This window comes from Panicum virgatum, chromosome 4N (assembly GCF_016808335.1).
Source record: "Panicum virgatum strain AP13 chromosome 4N, P.virgatum_v5, whole genome shotgun sequence".
In the NCBI taxonomy this organism is placed as follows: Eukaryota; Viridiplantae; Streptophyta; class Magnoliopsida; order Poales; family Poaceae; genus Panicum; species Panicum virgatum.
This window is the reverse complement of record NC_053148.1, coordinates 1,381,459-1,396,709: the sequence shown is the minus strand read 5'-3', so window position 1 is coordinate 1,396,709 and position 15,251 is coordinate 1,381,459. Positions and strand designations below refer to the sequence as shown.

Sequence of the window (15,251 nt, the reverse complement as noted above, 5' to 3'; positions counted from 1 at the left end):
CCCTCCTCTCCACTTGCGGCCTGCAGTCTGCAGACCTGCCATCTGCGCGCTGCGGGCTGCAGCGCTACCTGCAGGCTGCAGCCGCGGAGCCGCCTTGCGCAGCCACGCCGCCGGCGAGCCCCTGAGCCACGGTGTTGCGGATCTGCGCCCTGCCCTGCGGACCTGCGCTGCGGTGCCCGGCGCGCCTCTGCCTGCCTCCCCGGGCCCCGGCCGCGGCCAGGCGCCAGCCGCCGGACGTCCAGAGGCGCCCCGCCCCCGAGCCGGCGAGCCCCTGAGCGACCGGCGCTCTGATGGTGGACGAGGATGGTCGCAACGACGCCGGCGAGCGGACGACAGGTGCTGGCCACGGTCGCGGGCGTAGCACTGGTCGGGGAGAAGGAGAATGAGGGGGAGGAGCAGGCCGGGGTCGGGGCCGTGGTGCAGGCGCCCCCAGCACCAACAGTCATGCCACTTCTACAATTGGAAACAAAAAATTTGTGACAAGAGGTATAATTGTGAATTTCTAGTTTAGGTATTTAGCCATTTACTTGAGATGTGGTAATTGAGATTTTGGTGATTGTATATGCGTAGATTTGAAGTCATTTTTTTCAAGCATGAGTGTTGGTTCTGGATCCCGCCCAAGTACCCATGAAAGTCAAATTGGTGTGGCTGTGGAATCTGAGGAGATACATCAAGAACTAGTTTCTCAAGTTGAATCAACTCATGCAGAAGTTAGGACACTGGTTAGGACAGAACATGCACAAGCCCAAACAGGGCAAGCTTAACAGGGCAAGCTGAAACACAGGATGAAGAAGAAAGTGCAAGTACTGATCTCATTAGGGAATTTGATGCAGATCTTCATATTTTTGTTGATCTTGGATGTCGAATAGCAATTGATACTCTGTTACATTGAGAAAGAGATTTTTAGAGGCCTTGATGAATGTGAAGTCAGGAAGACATTTCAAGCCTCCAAAAACCGGGCTATTGACTTGCCTAGGCCACCAAGAAGGCCTAGACATGATTAGTTCTTTAATAGTAGGCTAGTGGTGTAGTGGTATGTCTCCTCTCCTCATAATTGTTTTATTACATTACAATTCATAATTTCATATATTACTCACCAAGTCACTAACTGATTTGCTCTTCAAATTTATAGGTTTCTTAGCTTTTGGAATATTGAATTTTGGTCTATAAATTGGATATTTTTCTTGTTTGATTGATCTTTGTTGAATTAATGGACAATTATCTTCAAATTAGAGGTACGATCATCAATCATTATTTAAATTTGACATAGATTAGTTATTGATGTGCGTCCTCACAATATGATTACAAAGTTATGTTTGCGATGCGCCCCACCTAAAATTTCATCCGAGCTCCGCCACTGAATTCAGGTACAAACTTTTGGAAAACAAAAATTGAAGAAAAAAATTAGGCTAAATTTGGAGACAAAATTTCAGAACAAAACTAAAGGAAAAAATAGAAGGCAAGAAAAAAAGAGTAACTGATCGAGTCACCAGCTGGAACTATGTAAGGAAGAGAAAAATAGAAAAGAGAAGGGAAAAAAGGAAGGAGCAAAATGTAGGGTGAAGCGGACACGTACGAGTTTCGCGCGTTCCGTTGCGTTAAGAACAAAGTCGTCTTGGATGCGAACGAACGGCACGGTACGTCCGTGCGTCCGATCCAATCCAGGAGAGAGGGGCATCGGTACCTCACTGCATGTGGGCCTTCCTTGCTTACTTCAATTTGCTGCTGCATGCGGCTGTGCTTGGAGCCTTGGACCAAAACAATAATGCATGCATGCTGTATGTCTTACACACCGTCCGATCAACAGATGCGGACTCAGAATTCACCAAAGACTAGAGTTATTATTATATTAGACATCAGTCGTTATTTGTGTTTAGCTATAGAAAAAATAGTATTTTATCCACTGTAATTAAGGGCTAAGACTAGAGCCTAGTAGCTAGCCCTAGTGCTGGGTTCGCCACTGGTCTGATCCGTCGTCAGAATTAAACTGCTTGTACCCGATACTTAATTACATTGCATCCCATGGCTGAAGCGCATGCTAGAGCGCGTACGGTAAGTAGTAGTTGTAAATTCCAATTTGTGATATATAGGCTCTCAATTATATATTTGTGTCAGTTTTGTAGCAAATCTGTCGATACTTCACAGATCCATGTATATTTTGGCTTGCATGCCAAGTTGTTAGCTGTTTCAAAAAAAAAAATTTGACAGGGACTACGGCGGACCCATTACAGGTCAGCCTGAACATATATTAACGGAACCAGTTTGTGACAAGCCAGAGAAGAAGAGAGAGGGAGTAAGGAGTAAACATAAAAGGTCAAAATGTGAGAAAGGAGATTACCACCCCGTTCGCTGCGCTGCTCCTCCAGCCAGCCAACAGTATTTTTTTATCACACCACTCCAGTAGCAGACTCCAGCCACGAGCCAGCCAATAGTGTTTTTCTCTCACACCACTCCAACAATAACCTCCAGCACCAACACAGCGTACATGTGTACAAGAAAAGAGGCCCAATTATCTAAACATAATTTTACAACAGGCGACGAAGATCTATGCGCCCAAAGGCGAAGGTCAGCAGTACATCGTCGTAAAATGTCCGCGTCCGAATCATCCACTCCATCGAATACTTTTGAATTCCTGCATTTCCACAAGTTCCACAGAAAACAGGTGTTGATAGTTGAGCGCGCTTTTTGGTTTGGGAAGGGGGACCTGGGAGTGGGATGTTCCAAAGTTGTTCAACAGACGAGAGGGAGATAGAAGTAATGCTAAGGCGGATCCCAGAAGCTTTGGGCACGAGGGCAAAGAAGGAACAGATGCGGGACATCTTCAATGGAGTTACAAAAGTGACAGTGCCCTGTGTTATTTGCTTTGCGAGACCGGAGCCGAGAATGAGTATTCAGTTTATGATGGTGGACTAGCCACAGAAAAGAGTTACAAAAGATTTACAAAAGCTGTTTCAATTTGTAAGATAAACTTTTGTTTTTTATCGAATACACAAGAATGAGTAGTCTCAGACAGTCGTAAGATACATGTGTGGTTCATGTTCATATATTCTTGAAAAACTATTCATGTCCATATTGACACTTGAAACTCTATCTCCATTAATTTTTGTTTCTGTGCTAATTAACTAACCATAGTCCAGATCTATATTTTTTTATAATAGCAACTACAGTCTATATAGTGACGCCGCTATATGCCAACAACTACAGTCCCTTTGATACATAAATAATTAAGACACTTTTAGAGCAAGTATTATAGTGGGTTATAAACAGGCTGAATGCTGAGGTGGAGGAGGGAGAGGAAAAGTGGGTTGTTATCTTACCGCCAATTTCGACGCAAGAATCAAGAAATTTTGTGAAATTGACAAATGGACCGTGTATTAATGGTGGAAAAGTAAACTACTATACAAATGGGTTGAGAGATGAGCTGCAAAGATTCTTATAACCAGCAGCAGGCTAAATCATTAGTTTTGCTCTTAAACGCCCTGCGGCATATTCTACTACGTATACACATGTCTGCAACAAGTTGCTGCCCAACTCAATCAAACAAGCACTCCGTATATATGCCAACAAGCTAAGGAAAACAAACACTAGTACGTACTACGTACACAGAGAAGAAGAAAATAAAAGCAAAAGAAAAAAGGGTCCACTAGTGCATCATGGTTATCTCCACTGCTCTGTCAACCGGCGGTGGCGCGCGCATGGACTCACCCATCAGGTCCTCCAAAGTCTTGACCGGCGATCTGTTGCCGGCGGTGGCCTCATGGGACACGCCGATGTGCGTGGCCAGCGCCCAGAGCACGGTGATGAACTCGCCCCCCTGCACCAGGACGTCGCCGTGCCCCTTGACGCGCTCCTCCTCGCCCGACGGCGCCACGAAGACGACGAGCTCCGTCCACACGTCCGCCACCGCCTTCCACGCCGCTTCCGGGCCATGGCTCTCCGACCTACATATATCCACTAGCAAACCCCCAAGCCTCGCGCCATTCCTCACAACCGCCCCGTTCATCTGACGATGCTGGCCTTCATCATCATCAGCAACAGCTGCTGCTCCCTGCATGATCTTGCTCACCCGTGCACGCTGGGAGAACAGGTAGTACTCCCACCACCAGAAGATGCTGCTCAGCTCCGCCTTCATGCCGTCGACGACGCGCTCCGCCTTCTCCGGGTTGTCCGGCAGCAGCTCCGGGTGGAAGACCACCAAGTAGGCACAGTACTTGGACAGCCTCACCGCCGATGCTCTGCTCGCCGCTGCTTCCTGCTGCTGCTTGTTGCTACACTTCTCTTCCAAGATGCTGGTGGCGATGTGCCATGTGAGGAACACCTCCGAAACGCTGTCGCTCTGGCACGCCCACGAGAGCTTGTCGAAGAGGTAGTTGCTGTGCAGGGCGGACTTGCCATTTGTGAGAGGTGTGCTAGAGTAGGCGGTGCCGGTGCGATGGCGGTCATGATCCACAAGACGATCTACGATGGATTGCTTCAGGTTTCTCGGCACCAATTCTTTCCCCAGCAGCAAGGAGAGTGTGGAGTAGAACGGCAATCCGAGTGGACACCGGATGTTGAGCACCGAGAACTGCCGGAAGCTGAGGCTGCCATGGTTCAGCTTGCTCCGTAGCCAGACGATCCGGCGGATGGCGTACCGAATGGAAGGGCTGTCGCGCCACTGGGGTTTGGCCATGTAGCTGCAGACCAGTGAGACCATGAACCAGTTGGAGAGGATGAAGACGAAGAACTCCCAGACCTCCTCGTAGAAGTAGATGATGAACAGAAGGATTGTGATGGAGATGTCTACTACGGAGAAGAAGGCCTCCGGCGAGTTTCTGGATTTGATGATGAGGCATACAGCTACATTGCCGATGCCGGAGTGCAGAGTGTAGTTGTCTTCGCCGATGCTCATGAATGCATAGATGGCGTCTCCGTGGCCGCAGAGAATGATGGCCATGATGCACAAGGCGGCTACGAGTATGAGGACAAGGAAGTAGTTCACCAGGAGGAAGAAGGGGCTTGCGAGGACGACGGGGACCACGGAGTGGTAGTACTCGCTGAGGAAGACGACCTCGTCGTTCATCACCTGGAACAGTTCCTCGGCGGCGGCGCTCCCACCATTGTTGCCGCGCAGCAGGCCTTTCAGGATGAGATCCCGGCAGTCCTGCGCCTCCTCGTCGGTCACCGCCGGTAGGTGCTCGAACTTCCGGCGCAGCAGCTTGAAGAGAGCGAACGAGAGGCAGAGTCTCTTGAGGCGTTGGACTTGGTCAGGGGTGGTGAAGAGCGTGCTGCTGTTCTCGTCGAGCTTCCAGACTTTACCAACAGTGACGATGCCACTGTCACCATCGAGTGTGGTCATGTCCAGCTTGTAGCCGTCTGCAGTGGGTTCCTGCACCATCTTCTCTTCCCCCATCACAATGTACCTGCAGCTCTTCAGCAGCTCGTGTCCATCTCCATCATGGTGCTCGACATGATGATCATGAGCACCATCACCTTGGACGACGGCAGCTTGATGCTGCTGCTCTTGCTTCAGGATCTTGGCCATGTAAGAGTTGATGAGGCGGGCGTTCTTGCCATGGGCGTACGAGTACTTGCCGATCTCGGTGAAGGCGATCCTCTGCACCACCCTGGTGGCGCAGATGATCCAGAGGATGCTGAATGCCGCCTTCCGGCCGGCGGTCTTGATGTTGAAGAAGATGAAGCTCCCCAGCAGCACGACGCGGCCGGCGCGCTGGATGGAGCCCGAGTAGCCGCGCATGCGGATCTCGTCCACCTTCTTGCGGAGGAGCTCCACCAGGAGCATCCACGCCAGGATCATCAGGGCGCCCAGCGAGAGCAAAGGAAAAATTTCTCGGCGAGAATTTTCCGAGAAAACCGAAAATCCTGTTTCTCGGCGGGGTCCGGTTTTTTTATTTATCGCCTGAAATTTTCGGCCCTTTTGAATATCCGCCCAAACCAAATTGGTGCAGCCAAATATCAGGCCATCCCGCTGCCTCCTAACACTAAATCTTATTCATATTCCATTCCCCATCTCTCTCGGTCCCTCCACAACTTCATAGGAAGCCATGGCGATAGCGGTGGCCATATTAAACAGACTGTTTGTTGTGGCAAGAAAGTCATATTTATATGCATTGTTGTATCTTGTTTATACTACTAGTTTGTTTGGAAATAATCTAAGTTACTTCCTGCATAAATTGGGAATTTTTTTCTAAATTTCATCCGAAATCAAAATGGCAAATCCGATAATTTTCCGAGAAATCCGATAAATGCGTTTCTCGCTGACCTCCGATTTTTTTTCCTTACCGGTAAGGAAAGCCCTGGCGAGAGCTCGCCGGCGCGAGCGCCCGCGGCCGCCGAGCAGCCGGCGTTCTTGGCCTCGGAGAAGAGGTAGGACATGACGGGGAGCAGGAGCGAGAGCACCGAGGAGAGGAAGAGGCGGACCTTGGGGTCGAGGGTGGTGCTGACGTCGGTGAAAGTGATCGGGTGCTCTAGCCTAAGAGAGGGAGGGGGTGAATTAGATACTAATAAAAACTTAAATCTATGGCTCCAACTAGTTTGCACAAAACTTAAACTAAAACATACTATCAATATGTGCAACTAGGTTGTTCTAGTATAAAACCCCTATCCCGAAAGAGTTTAGCAACCTATAGCCTTTCCTACCAAGAAACTATTCTATGAAAGTAAAGGCATACAAATTACTAGAATGAAATGCGGAAGCTTAAAGAGCGGGATAGGAGATAGCAAACTCTTGACGCGGGTGTTTATCCCGTGGTTCGGTTAGCCACAAAGGCACACCTACATCCACGTTGTTGTAGCACTCACTAAGAGTATTGCTACTCGGCCACCAAGTCTCTTCCGTGAACACAATCACGGTCACCTTGGCCCCGGGTTCCACTAAGGAGCTTCTCCACAAAGGATGGGGGTCTCCACGTCCCCCGCACAAAGGTGTCGTCGCCGCTCCACACCAAGTCGGAGGGTCGATGACGTTGCCGGCGAGCTTCACGCTCCAAGGTGCCGGCGCACCAAGCTCTTGTTTTGGTTCGCTAAAGAACCACAGCACAAAGGCTTAAGGCCTTGCAATCTCACTCACTAAGAGCTAATCCTTTACACAACACTCTCAAAGTGTGCTAAGGGCTAAGGATATGATCTTGATGCTTTTGTATGGCTTGGAGATGTTCTTGGGTGTGTGTGGGATGTCCAGCAACTCCAGCAATCTTCAAATGGCCGGGGTGAGGCGTATATATAGGCCACCAAGTCTTGTAGCCGTTGCTCCAACGGTTAGCTGAAAATCTGCGTACCACCGGAAGAACCGATGCCTCTTGGCGGGGTAGCGTCGGTTCATCCGGTCACTCATAACACGAAGTAGCCGTTGGACTCCTGACGGCTGACGCAGAGACCACCGGTTGAACCGACGCTTTGCACCGATGCCTCACCGGTTCAACCGGTGCTGAAGGAATCTTCTCCTGGACGCTGACGTCATTACACCGGTGGTATGCACCGATGCCCCATCGGTTGAACCGGTGCTGAAGACACTTCTCCTGGGCACCTGACATCGTCTCTGGTACAAAGGACGGTCAATGCACCGATGCCCCTTTTTGACCCGTCGGTTCAACCGGTGCCTATAGGCTGACTTGGCTTCGACTCCCTTCTGCACCAAAGTACCATAGCGTCGGTTCTTCCGACTACCATCGGATGCTCCGATGCCCATGGCGTCGGTTCTTCCGGTGCTACTGACCGAAGAGCTTTCAGGGCGCTGCCCTGAGACCCGCGAGGGGCGGCTCCCCCTCGACCCCCGTCCGCTAACCGGGTAGCGGAATCCCCGTAGGGGCTGCCCTTCGGGCCTTGCTACGCCTATTTTCTCTTTCTCTTTGTCATCACTTGAACCTAAAAGCCTGAGAATGATCATCTTAACAATCATATTAGTCCAAGTGTTGTGTTGTCATTCGATCACCAAAATCACTCGAAATGGCATAAATGGTGCCATGTTCGTTACAGTCGGAGATGCCGCTGAAGAGGTTGAGGTTGAAGAAGAGGCCGGCGAGGACGAACATGATGACGGAGGCGGACACCATGCTCGCCTCGTTGCTCTTCTCGGTGTAGGACGACGTGAGGTTCTGGATGTACTTGTCAATGGCGGGTGGGCAGATTGCTGTCTGGTTAACGCCGAGGTGACCCATCGATCTCCTCCTGCACTAAGCTTATTAGCTTGCTGCTGCTACCTCAGATGTCAGATCACACACACACACAAGCTATCTTGAGATTTCCTTCTCAGGAACACTCCTGTACTATTATAGGAAGCTGTTTTTTTTTTTGAGCAAAGGAAGAGGAAGCTGGTTTGGTTGGGAGCTGGAGCCTTGCACGCCGCATATAAAAGTAGTAGGCTACGACTCAGCGAGGTCGCCGTCGTCCGTCAATGGCAAGCAAGGTCACACATTTTTTTTTCTTTTAGAGGTCAATGAATTCGCACTTTATTAAACAGCATGGCTCTTTCACTAATCACTAGCTTGCTCCATAAAATAAAAATGCCATTTTCTGAAAACATTTTGTTTCGAAAAATCCTTCCCTGTTTTTATAGAAAGCGGACAAAGCCGCTTACAAAACTACCATTTTCTAAAAATTACAGTCTTTGTTCTCAGAACATGGTTGTTTCCTAGGATCTTGGTCGAGATTTTCTAAAAATTTTAAACAAGTTTTTTTTAGGGGAAATGCTTTGTGCATTGGCTTGTAATAAGCCGATTCATGACATGCAAATGTTGGGTTATTTTGGTCATAAACGATCTAATAATATCCCCATTAGGTATGAGGTAGCTTTGTTCATGGACAACCAAACCAAACAGTTCTTACAAACAGTTTAAACAGACACTACCGAAAACCACACGTTTGCTGTGTGCCCGGTTATTTGCCTGTGTTTTGGAATCGAACGCAAGAACGATCGATCGAGTAGCACAATGCCTAGATGCTAGAGGCGGCGTAATGGCTAGTGCGGTGGTCCCCGTCAGCACGCTTGGCGGCGGAAGCCTATGTTCCCGCCGCCGACGTCATGGAGCACCTCGATGGTCTTCTGCTGCGTGTTGCCGAGGATCGCCGGCGCGCTGTCGTCGTCGTTGGCCGTGAAGGCGAGGCAGTCGCCGAACAGGATCCCCGACCGGTCCAGCTCCACGACGGCGTTCCGGTCGAACACCAGCGCGATCCTGGGCAGCCGGACGTAGCGGACGCCGGTGAAGTCGTAGCAGGTGTCCAGCTCCGTCTGCGGCGGCGAGGAGGCCCGGCGGTACGCGGCCATCTTGTCCCTGAACGCCGCGCGCAGCGCCGCGTACACCGTCAGGGGCAGGCGGGTGAAGACGGTGCGGGAGTCCAGCGCCGCGCCGCCGGCGAGCGCCTCGGGGGCCACGTTGAGCGGCTGCCCGTTGACGGTGATGGCCACCAGGAGCGCGCGGTACAGCGCGGGGCGCCGCGGGTCCCTGAGCATCGGCGTCATGGCGAACCTGTAGGACGCGCCGCCGGGCACGCCGATCTGGAAGAAGCCCTTGTCGCTCTCCCGCTGCGGGAGGCAGTAGGAGAAGGCGTTGCCGTAGGCGGACGAGGTCTGGGCCATGAGCGACTGCGCGCCGCGGCCGAGCGCCATGAACCCGTTAGTCGGGCTCGGGCCGCCGCCGCCGGCGGCCTGGGCGTTCTGGTTGCACCCGAACCTGAAGCCGCTGACGGTGTTGCCGGAGGTGATGGTGAGGAGGTCGGAGCTGTAGGTCCCCGACGAGGAGGAGCCGTCGGGGTAGGCAACGCGGTACTGGCACTGGTTGTTGGCGCAGCTGCTGGCGTAGGGGCCGAGCTGCTTGCAGGCGGAGGAGTTGCAGGGGAAGGCGGCGTAGCTGCTCGACCGGGCCGGGTCGTAGTAGGGGCACTCCGCGAGGGCGCAGGGCACGCAGTCCACCCACGGCACGTCGCTCGCCGTGTCCAGCACCACCGTCTGGGACACCGGCGGCGGGCCGCCGGAGGTCCCGTCGTCGTCGGTCGCCGCCGGACCGATGCGCTGCAGAATACATGATTGGTTATTAGGAACAAATAAACAAAATTTATGGAAACTGAAATGGAGAAATTCTTCCAACCTGGGAGCTCATGGATTGTGTGCCCATTCCGATTGTGATGGCGGCCTGGTGATGGACCTGGGTCTCCTCGATGGCCACCGGCTCCTTGTAGGAGCCCTTGCTCGAGCGGAAACCGCCGGACACCTTGCCGTGGATGCGGTGGGCGCGGAACCGGTCCTGCCGGAGCAGGTCGGCCAACGACGGCGCCGCCGCCGCCGCGGCACCCCTATACGACGGCGAGCACGGGCCGAGAGGGTGGTACAACGGCACCCAGCTGCCGTTGTGGGGCGGCGTCTAGGGGTGGTAATGGGCCATAGCCCTAATGGCCTCTTCACAGTCCAATAAAGCCCTTAAAATTTTTAGTTCAAAAATACATATGTTTAGAGCCCGGCCCTTTTAGGGCCCGATCCTTAGATTTTCTAGTTCAAAATGTTGGGCCCTTTACCACCCCTAGCGGCGTCACTGTCATTGTGCGTCAAACATTATATTTTCACAGTTGACTGACAAAAAAATATTTTGTAATTTGCAGACAATTTAATGAAATTAGCAAATTAAGATGAAAAATTATATATATTTGCAGATGCCGGAGCCCCGGCCTGACGAACGTACCCCTGTGTCCGGAGCAGGCGGCATGTGGCTTCAGCGAGCTCAGGTCCAGGACTGTGAACTCGTCGTGTTTGTCATTGGCTCCAAGGGCAGATGGAGAAGAACAGAGCAAGAGGAGGAGCAGCAGTGGCAAAACAACAACCATGGCTGCGTGCCTGCGTGTATCTTTGCTGCTTGCACCTGTTTTGACTGGATAGGATAGCTACTTCCCCATGGGTCATGCTGGTTCGGTATATATAGGCCATGAGCACACAGGCAATGCGTAGCCAAGCAAAGTGAGTGCTCTCCTTAGTGGGCAGATACAGCCTCAAACTTGTGAAATCTTCTCTGTATTTTTATCTATTATCTTATTTTTTAGCCAACAAACGGAGCCTCCACGTTCGTTCTCAAGGTCTAGAAATTCCCACGTTAATCGAAGAAAAATAAAAACATAAAAATTACCCACCACTGCAATTATGATAAAAATTAGTCTAAAATACCTCTGTGCCTAATTAAAAATCACCTACCAATACTATTATGATAAAATTTACCTAAAATACCCCGGTGCCTAATTAAAAATCACCCACCAATGCTATTATGAAAAATTAAATATAAAATACCAATTAGCTATGTGTCAGATATAAATATATACTATTAATTAATAAAAACTAAAGCTAATAACAATTAATCAAAATAAAACGAAAATAAAAATAATTATATGTATAATATTATTAAAGCTCAACAAATCAAATTATTATTACAGGCAGATCATATTTGAATTGTTTTAACCAACAATAAGACATAATTTACAATAATTAACAGGGTGATGTATGGTAAAAAAATAGTATAATCTTTAAGTAAAGATACAACGATATGCGAATTTTTTGAATTTTCAATACTAGCCGCGCAAATGCGTGGGCTATAGCCTAGTTTTGTAAATTTAGTATTTTAGTGCATAAGTATTCTGAAATATATATATCAACAACATAAAAATTTTCAATATAGTGACAGGCACTACCAGGTATATAGGGGCTGTTCTGAAGCCTATTTTTCTCTTTAAAGAAAATCATTTTTCTCTGAATTTGGATCCTATGAGACATCATTTTTTGTATTTAGTTAAGGTCTAGAATGTGAGGATATGAATATACTGCAACCGTGAAATGATATCTGTTGAGCCTAAGCTTTTTTTTTTGAATGAACGGCACTCGATGAGTGCGTTTCTATTGATATAGCAGAAAAATACAAGGTTACGACCCTGGGAGGCCATAACCACGCAACAAAAAGAGAGAAAAAAAGAAAAATTACACCGGCGGGTTGGATTGGGGCATCAACACGCCGAACTCAACACTAAACAAATCAGGCCGGTCGGATTGGATCATCGACGCAGCCGCACAACTCATCTCCACAGCAACTCCATGCGACAAATTCAGCAGAAGCAGAGCTCGTGGCGCTCACCGAACCATCCACACTCATCTAGTTGCCGAGAACTCCAACGTGACCTTGCGTCGACATGTAACCAAAAGATGCAGACCGCACCACACCGGGAAGACCGCGCGGGAAGACCGCCGCCATGCGGGATCCACCGCCGCCGTGCCGCTCATGAACATAAAAATTTTCAATACAGTGACAGGCACTACCAGGAAGGGGTGTTCTGAAGCCTATTTTCTCTTTAAAGAAAATCATTTTTCTCTGAATTTGGATCCTATGAGACATCATTTTTTGTATTTAGTTAAGGTCTAGAATGTGAGGATATGAATATACTGCAACCGTGAATTGATCTGTTGAGCCTGAGCTTTTAATTGTCTTGAAGTTTTTAGCAGTGAGCAAAACTTCCCATATTTCTAGCGACGAGTCTTCTCTGAGTTTGACCCCGGTCACTGACACATAGGCTTAGCCCCATGCGTCAGTGACCCAAATTCAGAGAGACCTAAAGTCAGAGGAACCGTTTCCAATTCTAGCGTACCAGTTCTCACATTGATAAAATAGGATGAAAAAAGGGAGATCCATAAAAACACAATCAGCTTAATTCCTTTGGGGAGTTTTTTCTACCATTCTTCGAGTGGTATTACTAAATTATAACATAGGGAGGTTGGAGTACCAAAATTTTGATGCCTCACGTTAAAAAATCATACCTACGTAGGTATGATTTTAGGTTACAATTTTGGTGCCTTTCATACAGTAAAAATCCTCCTCCTTTTAGACTTGAACAGCATGTCTAAGTGGCTTATGAGCATGGGCATGCACTTTTTTGGGCTTATATATAGGCATGATTATATGAAGTACAAACAGCTAGCTTGTGTACAACATAGACCAAACAAACCTAACAAATGACAGGAAGATTAGTACTAACTTATCTATTATCTTATTATTTGGCCAACAAACGGAGCCTCCACGTTCGCTCTCAAGGCCTAGAAATTCTCACGTTAATCGGAGAAAAATAAAAAAATAAAAATTGCCCACCACTGCCATTACGATAAAATTAGCCTAAAATACCCCCCTGTGCCTAATTAAAAATCACCCACCAATGCCATTATGAAAAATTAAATATAAAATATTATTTAGCTATGTATTAGTTACAAACATATACTATTAATAAAAACTAAAACTAACAACAATCAATCACAATAAAACGAAAATAAGAATAATTTCATGCATAATATTATTAAAGCTCAACAAATCAAATTATTATTATTATAAGTAGATCATATTTGAATTGTTTTAACCAACAATAAGACATAATTTACGATAATGAACAGGGTGATGTATGGTAAAAAAATAGTATAATCTTTAAGTAAGGATACAACGACATGCAAATTTTTGAATTTGCAATACTAGCTGCTCAAATGCGTGGGCAACACGCCTAGTTCTGAATTAATGCCAAATGCTAAAATCTCTAGCACGGAGATAGTTCCATTTGAGTGCTATCTGCACCCATTTGGATAGCACCGGTCATCGATCAGCACGCGCCGCGGCGGAACCCCACGGCCCCGCCGGCGACGTCGTAGAGCACCTCCATCGTCAGCTGCTGCACGTTGCCGAGGATCCCCGGCATGCGGTCGTCGCTGTTGGGCGCGAAGGCGAGGCAGTCGTGGAAGAGGACCGGGGGAGACTAATTTACGGTCGACCGTACGGAGAGGCTCTGTACGGTCGATTTCCGACAGTTATATTTTTTTCCATTTTTAGTAATTTTTTTGTCGTTTTCAAAAAAAAATCAAGAAAATTTTTTGGAGTGCTAAAAAAATAAAAAAGTTCGAGAAAAATTTCTGGAGAGCGAAAAAAAATTCAAGAGAAACTGGAGAGCAACAGAAAAAATTTTCAAGAAAAAATTGGAGACCACAAAGATTTTTCAAAGAAAAAATTTGGAAGGTTGTACGAAAACAAATTAAAAAATCTCATGAGAAAAATTTTTACACAAGAAAAACAATATTAGATAACAAATTGAAAAAAAAGAAAAAAAACATGCCGGTGCGCGGGAGGCGGCGCTGCCCGTCGTCGCCGCCTCCCCGCCGCCGCCACCCCGCCGCCAGTGGCGAGCTCGCGGGCGGAGGCCGGAAGGAGCTCGCCCACCGCTGGTCCCTTGAGGAGCGCGCCACCGCCGTCGCCGAGCTCGCCTGGAGGAGGTCGCTGCTGCTGTACTCAGGGAGCGAACTGCTGCTACTGCGGGCGAGTGCGCCGCCGTCGCCAGGAGCTCTCAAGCTGCTCCGCTCCATCTGCAAGTTTGGGCGACCGCCTACAGAGAAAAGAGAAAGGGAAAGACGATGGGAACGATGTGCTCTGCCGCTCTAGATCTAGAAGACCGAGAATGGGAGGACCGCTAGTGGGATAAAAGATGTGAGTGGTGGGCCCCGCCATGTGACCACGGTGGGTGAATCGACCGAAAGGAAGGCAAGTCACGGGCGACTGTAGAATTAGCACTGCGAAGAGGACCCCCGACCGGTCCAGCTCCAGGACGTTCCCCCACTCCAGCACCAGCTCCACTCTCGGCGGCACCACGAAGAAAGCGCCGGCGAAATCGTAGCAGGTGTCGAGGCCCCCCTTGGGCGGCGCCGCCGTGTACGCGGCCATCCACCCCCTGAACGCCTCCCGCAGCGCCCGGTATGCCGTCGGCGGTAGGCGGGTCACGGCCGCGCAGGAGTCCAGCACGGAGCCAACGGCGAACACGGAGGGTGTCACAGCCTAGAGAAAAAAAATCCCTCGTCGGGCCCGCCCGTCAGCCTCCCCTTCCCTCCCTCCTCCCTGCTCTGTTTCTGCGCCGCACGCGTCGCCCCGTCACCGGCGTCCATCTTCGTAACACGTGCCGGTCATCCTCGCGTTCCGTGCCACCCCTTCACTCTTCCCATCGCCCTCTCCTTATCCGTGCTCGACCGGCCCCCTTCTCCTCTCAAACCCTAGCCCTTTCCCCACCTCCATTGCCGCCGCCACCCCAAGCTCTGCTCACCGCCTGCCGCCGCGATTCGCCGCCCTCGGTGAGCCCCTCGCCAATTCCGCGCGGGAGCAGCTTCCTCTCCCTTTCCTCCTTTGATTTTGGCCCTCACCCGGCTCCCGCCCCTTCCGCAGGGCCTCCCCGGCGGAGCTCGCCGTCCGCCGCCGCCTAGCGCTGTCGCG

At 49.7% G+C, this 15,251-nt stretch overlaps 2 protein-coding genes and 1 pseudogene across 2 annotated transcripts; all 3 read right to left on the bottom strand.

Moving 5' to 3' along the window:
* Positions 1-3,415: 3,415 nt before the first annotated feature.
* Positions 3,416-8,303, bottom strand: LOC120671364 (annotated as a pseudogene).
* A 446-nt stretch (positions 8,304-8,749) lies between these two features.
* Positions 8,750-11,024, bottom strand: LOC120671363 (aspartyl protease AED1-like). The gene is made up of 3 exons (XM_039951659.1): positions 10,671-11,024; positions 10,083-10,357; positions 8,750-10,006 (listed from the first exon to the last, which is right to left on the bottom strand). The coding sequence occupies exons 1-3, from the start codon at positions 10,810-10,812 to the stop codon at positions 8,975-8,977; spliced, it is 1,449 nt and encodes a 482-aa protein (XP_039807593.1). The 5' UTR covers positions 10,813-11,024; the 3' UTR covers positions 8,750-8,974.
* A 2,578-nt stretch (positions 11,025-13,602) lies between these two features.
* LOC120670365 (aspartyl protease AED1-like) lies at positions 13,603-14,711 on the bottom strand. Its single transcript, XM_039950445.1, has 2 exons — positions 14,562-14,711; positions 13,603-13,755 (listed from the first exon to the last, which is right to left on the bottom strand). The coding sequence occupies exons 1-2, from the start codon at positions 14,709-14,711 to the stop codon at positions 13,603-13,605; spliced, it is 303 nt and encodes a 100-aa protein (XP_039806379.1).
* Between the last annotated feature and the right edge of the window lie 540 nt (positions 14,712-15,251).

Coding starts and splice junctions, on each gene's coding strand:
- LOC120670365 (XM_039950445.1), bottom strand. CDS start 14,711: ATGGCCGCGTACACGGCGGCGCCGCCCAAGGGGGGCCTCGACACCTGC. Junction 13,756..14,561: donor GGTCGGGGGTCCTCTTCGCA/GTGCTAATTCTA, acceptor ACCGTAAATTAG/TCTCCCCCGGTCCTCTTCCA.
- LOC120671363 (XM_039951659.1), bottom strand. CDS start 10,812: ATGGTTGTTGTTTTGCCACTGCTGCTCCTCCTCTTGCTCTGTTCTTCT. Junction 10,358..10,670: donor CGCCTGCTCCGGACACAGGG/GTACGTTCGTCA, acceptor ATTACCACCCCT/AGACGCCGCCCCACAACGGC. Junction 10,007..10,082: donor CACAATCCATGAGCTCCCAG/GTTGGAAGAATT, acceptor TGTATTCTGCAG/CGCATCGGTCCGGCGGCGAC.